The 6,000-nt window shown below is 37.0% G+C and overlaps 1 protein-coding gene across 3 annotated transcripts in view; it reads left to right on the top strand.

Moving 5' to 3' along the window:
* Positions 1 to 2,659: 2,659 nt before the first annotated feature.
* Positions 2,660 to 6,000, top strand: part of LOC134531204 (transforming growth factor beta regulator 1) — a 43,813-nt gene continuing 40,472 nt past the window's right edge. Inside the window, exons 1-2 of one of the 3 annotated variants that reach the window (XM_063366859.1) lie at positions 2,660 to 2,725; positions 3,272 to 3,359. In XM_063366859.1, coding sequence (XP_063222929.1) covers positions 3,351 to 3,359 — 9 coding nt within the window. In that variant the 5' untranslated portion in view covers positions 2,660 to 2,725; positions 3,272 to 3,350. Of the gene's footprint in view, positions 2,726 to 2,845; positions 3,360 to 6,000 lie in introns of those variants that run through there. The other 2 variants (XM_063366861.1, XM_063366860.1) reach the window with 2 other exon arrangements.

The following is a 6,000-nucleotide window of genomic DNA, read 5'->3' as shown; positions in this document are numbered from 1 at the left end:
TCACCAGTATTCAACCCCGCTAATGGAACACGCCCCTAGCCATGGCCCACCCGAGTCAGGCGAGCCACCAGCAACCAAGGTAGAACCCGGCCCCCCTAAAAAACAGACCGACATTACAGCCTACCACGGTGTAAAAACAAACACAGAATATTAAACAATACTATGTATACATTAAAAATTGATTAACGAAAGTGCGACGTAGGAGTGCCCGGGCACTCATGTGTGTAAATACGTCGATACGTGTGTGTGTCCCCCTGGCGGCCTTCTGCCTAAATTAGTCAATTGAACCATGTGACATAATTATTAAACCCTTGTGTTGCGTTATTACCACCACCAGAGCAGTCCGGCAAGAGACGAACAGTCGCTGGTGTGACGTAAAAATTTAAATGAAATAATTCCTAAACATACTAACTTCAATTTGTAGAAGGGACGAGTGATCTTGATTCAACTTTAATAATTAATGTAAGAATTTAACACCCTTAAATTCTCTTATTAACATGTCACATTAAAAACTAACATAATGAGGTCAACCCTGGCGCGAGGGGCACCGAGCCTCGGCCGGGCGCCATGACATGACGCGAGGACCGGGGCGGACGCACGTCCCACGGAGAGACATCATCCATCGTCTGCATTGAACTCACTTCTGGTAATTATAGTCACTTCCTCGAAACCTCTTTTTACTTATCTCTCCGTGCGTACCCGGTCCAATTTTCGGTCCAGGACTTAATCCGGCCGCATAACTTTTAAAACCCCCTGCACCACACTTGGTCTGCGGGGTAGTTTCAGCATACGGCATGGGCCGCCTCCCGAAGAACATAACTTTAATTAAAACCAGTCGCTCCGGCGCTGACCCCAACCCGTAAGGGAACTTTGAGCGAATTTAGCTGCGGTCCGCGCTCCACTACAGTGGACGCGAACACCACCTCGAGATGTTGTTATACGGGATTGGCCGCCTCCAATAACCCTCACCCCTCTTCGAGTAACCAGGCTCCGAAACGCCTAGTGCCACGCTAATACGTAATAATTAGTAACTTTGTGCAAAGCCTTGAATCTAGAACGTTTTCTTTTGTGAACTTGTGTGACGTGTCACCGCGTAACATTCAATAAACTTGTGCAACGCACCTTCGCGTTACATTTTTTATGAACTTGTGCCACGTCTTATTACGTAACTTTCAAACTATCCTTGTGTAATTGTGTAATTGTGTAATTTCTGAATTGTGTGACGTCACCCTCTGTGCGACGTGGCGTGTAATCAATGGTATTACACCTAAACCACAGTCGCCTGAATAAATGACGCACGTCATTTGTTGCACCATTTCAGCGTATGATTAATTAACCATACGACTCCCAACCACCGCCAAGTAGGGAATTCCTAATAACCCACGCAACATCGCCGACGGTCCTAGTGGGCCACGCAGGGCAATCGACCCCACGACCCACCTATCGACTAGAAACAGAGCTAGTCTAGCGCCCACCCGGACACATTACATTCACAACAGCCATTCCCGCTAGGAGCCGCACCGGGACTCGAGCCCGAGACCCCGGACGACGGCAAGTATGAAGAATCAGGAGTACAAAAGTTGAAGTCTCCCCGCAGGATCACACGTCCGCCCCGGCCCGTGAGTAAAACTCTACTGCCGCTTTGTGCCGGCTTGGGAGGGGTGGAAGCTTCATGATGCGCTGAACTTTCTAATATGCTGTTATTCCAATTTTGTAATTATAATTAGTCATTATTATTTCTAGAACCCTCGTATCTTAATGACATCTGTCTGAATTAGTTGGTGGAAGGCCTATAATAATAATACATAATAAATTTGAGATTAATAATATTTGAAAGTAGAAAGTCAAGCTGGAGACTGTCTGTCACTTGTTGACTACTCCAGTGGCTATTTGCAAGTAAAAACAGGGAGGTGAATTAGGTTGATTTACACTTTGGTTAATTATTGGCGAAAGGCTGCAAGGGACGTTCCGGACGTTTATTAATTGCAGTTTCCCACGGGGAAAACCACTGCACCCCTACGATGCACTTTCACTATTAAGGGTTATTCTGTTAATTAAATATCGCTTAATTACTCGCAGCAATTAATTATGCATGAGAACTGTTTGGTGGTGTTGGCATATGGACGTAATCTGTGAAAGCACTCACCGACGTCGACGGCTCGCTTGACTCACGTGACATGGGCTAGGGGTGCGTTCCGTTAGCGGGGTTTAATACTGGCGGGTGGAGGCCGGGCTTTATGGCCTTCGGAGGGACGACAAGCTTATCTTGTTCACAGACTATGAAACATGAATATTGAAATTGCTGCCTTGAGAAACAAGATGGTCTTCGCCAAGATTGACTCAAGAGACTGCTGAAGACACGTCTATTAATACCAGCCTAAGAATTTGAGGCTTTTTGTGTGTCTTGCTTTTCGTCTCCAATTATCAGCTGACATAATTGTGCGTCCTTTTTGGAATGTGCAAAATAAACATTTTTTTATGAAGTAAATCTACCTGAACCGAACTTTTATTGTGAATCAATAGTGGGTATCTTAAACAAAAGTGAATATTTGATGAAATGTAATCCATATTAAACAAGGCTTAAGTGTTTTTATGCCTCGTTTAAAGTACGATTTTGGTGAATTTGGCCATTAGTTAAGAATGCCTACAGAAATAGTTGAATATAGTTGTTGTGTCCATGATATAACCTTTGTTTTCAGTATATTTTAAATTTATTTTGGAAGAGGTAAAATTTTTTTATTGTTAGTATTTTTTTTAAATTAGTTAACCTTTAGCAACACTATTTTATTTTTAATGATCGCTTTTGCAATTTGGTGTAATATAATGTTTGGATTGGAATTTAATCAGTTTTGAAGTAGGTAATTGTTGAAATAATAGCCATATATCGCGCTGCGTTTTGAAATTTTTGTTCATCTGTTTTTTAACCTGGCATTTTGTTTACATATTTTTTTTTTTAAGAAATGTTTTTTATAGTATGTAAGATGTTCTTGTAAATTTTGTGTCAATAATCTGTTGAGGGTTAATATTTTTGTATAGAGGTATTTTCTGAGAATCCATCATGGTTGCCTACTATATTTGTTTTGTTGCTGTTTCGCTTATACATAAGACAAATGACCGAGGGTGTTTGATCGCTAATATATCATAACCCGGATATATTAAAAAAACAACTTGTTAGTTGGCAAATATTTTAAATATTGTGATATAAACAAGTTGCACTTTTTTATATTAGATTGATCATGGTAGGCTAATCTCCAAATACAATGAATTACAGATATTCTTCAGTTGAAATTCAACGACAGTTGTATATATACAAGAAAAGGCTCTCAAAACTCAAGCGCTTTGCAAAAGAAATGGTTTTTGTAAGTATACCCGTGGATAAGTCAACTATTCTTAACAGCCAGATTGAAAATTCATTGCAAGAAGTTGAAATTGGGCCGATTCTTGCGTTGTATTTTGCATCATGCAGTGAATATTTGAAAACACCGCTATTAAATGATTTGCGGCTTTATAATTTTGTTTGCGTTCCTTGCTTGTTTGTAAACCTCCCTTACCCGGGATTTATGAACTATTTAAGTTACGCAACTACACAACAATGCAACATGCAACAAATGCAAGAAAATCACAGTAGTTTATAAAGCACGCAAGCAGCAAGATGTCAAAAAATCAATAATTCAAAATTGTAAAACAGTAGAAATCATATATCTACCAAGGGCTTTTTTTGATTATTTATATTTATCTTAAACAATATAAATTGTCATTTTGTTTTGAAGAGTTTATTCTTTCTTTGTGTAAAAGTTTAACAAGAGTAAACATGATGTATAAAATAAAAGGAAAATCATGGGCTTCTGTTCACACAACGTTTGCATTTTTAAAAGTATTCCGAACTCTTCACTTCAAACTTTGCCTTCGGAAACGCAAGCCAAAAGGCAAGAAAGTTAAACAATACTTGCGTTGTATTATTGTGTCTTGTGTAGTCTATAAACCACTACCTACTCTATAATGTGGTTCCTGAACATCTTGCATTCTTGTGTAGTTTTTTTTAACAAGACCTGAGAAGTCAAAATGTAATGTATTCAATAAAATGAACATCATAGCCTTCCCTGCATCTTAAATTTTTTTTTTGGAAAACACTGTTTCAAACAAGATGTTGGAAATGCAAGGGTAAATATGTACTTTAGCAGTATTTGCGAAAAAAAATGTTAAAAATTCGAAAATACTTTTATTATATGCTCTTTAACTTACTCTTTTCATTAAACCTGGCGGTGATAAGAAATTCCTAATACTTTAGGAGATATCGCCGTTCTTATTTTGCAATACAAGACCTGTGCTATCATTCGACCGTTGCAATTTTTTTATTTTGCCGTGTGTTCGTGAATGCCTAATTTATTAAAATGGTCGATTAGGTCAGGTCAGTTACATTATAAATACTTTCAAACTAAGCGGACATTAAAAATAATGTGAATTAATTTTAATGGTTGTTTAGTTTTAAAGTATTTATAATGTAACTGACCTGACCAAACAAACCGGGACAAAGGATGAACAGTAGGAACTCACGTAATTTTTTTTTACTTATTACTTGTGCAACAATATCCAAATAACAAATAAAACATTAAAATTTGAAACGTTTAATCTCACCTAAGGTAGAGGTGGGTACAATTCCTTTGCCATTAATAGAAAATGATGTAGTCGTTCACCTACGTCGCGAAAAAAAAAATTCATACTTGTAATTACAAGAAACAATGATGAATGCCGCATAAATGCACAGGTATTGTGATGAAAATTAAAAAATTCGATATCTCCTTAAGTATTTGGAATTTCTTATCTCCGCCGGGTTTAATGAAAAGAGGAAGTTAAAGAGCATAGAATAAAAGTATTTTCGGATTTTTAACATTTATTTTTCGCAAATACCGCTTAACTACATATTTACTAATGCAAGGATTTGAAAGTTGGCTAATGATTATGTTTGTGTTTTTGCATAGATTATAAACAAGTATTTGAAAACATCGTTGAAATTTTTGCAATTGCATTTTTGTGTAGTTTATAAACCTGGCTTAAAATAGTAAAACAGTAGAAAACAAATTTCTTCTCCAAGCTTCATTTAAAAGTACATGTTTTTAAGTAAAGCACATGAACCTGTCAATTTTATTTAAAAGTGTTATTTTTTTTCAGTGTGCAAATTTTAAACTATTGAAAACTTGATGCATATGATAAAAACCACATGGCAGCCTTATATGCCTAGTGTCTGCATCTTTTAAAATTTTTGTCACACACAAATCAGAAACACAAGCCCACACACAAGAAGTTAAATGCTGGCCGATGCTTGCTTTGTGTTTTTGCACTTGGGTAGTTTATAAACTGATACTATGTAAAGATGTTGATTTAGAACTATTTTTGTCTTTGGTTTCTTAAGTAGTTTAATACATACCTTAGGTCTACTGTTGTTACTTCATTAGATGTTTTGTCGCTTTGTCCTTCCACTGTCACAGTGGAACATTTAAAGTAATTTGATAGAAAACACTGCATTTATTTCTGATATTGTTGGGGGTTTTTGGTAGGTATGGCTGTTTACATGATATATTATATATGACTATATTTATTACTCATTATGTCCTGTCCTTGGTTGGAGGTAAGCTGAGTACTGAGTTGAACCATCTATCACACAGCCTCTTAAGAGTTTCCAGTGATTTTACTTAATCACGTACATACAGTAGATCCATGATTAACCGAGTTAATGTGGACAGCAGCAACTTCAGATAAGCCAATTCTCGGGTAAGGACATAATCCAAAAATCATGATGGATTTCAGGTGGTCCAATGGTAGCATTTTTAGGGTAGCATTTTTTTTAAAATGTAAATTCTATCACATTTCTTTATGATTCACTGATTCGGTAAATTTAATCATTGAGGTTAATTTTATTAAGGTCTTCAACAATGTTTATGTTATTTCTAGGACAGTGATCAGACGTTTCAAAAATCTCTTTTTGGCACTTTAGATTGGCTT

This window comes from Bacillus rossius, chromosome 3 (assembly GCF_032445375.1).
Source record: "Bacillus rossius redtenbacheri isolate Brsri chromosome 3, Brsri_v3, whole genome shotgun sequence".
Taxonomy (NCBI): Eukaryota; Metazoa; Arthropoda; class Insecta; order Phasmatodea; family Bacillidae; genus Bacillus; species Bacillus rossius.
The sequence above is the reverse complement of the archived record's forward strand: the minus strand, read 5'-3'. Positions and strand labels throughout refer to the sequence as shown.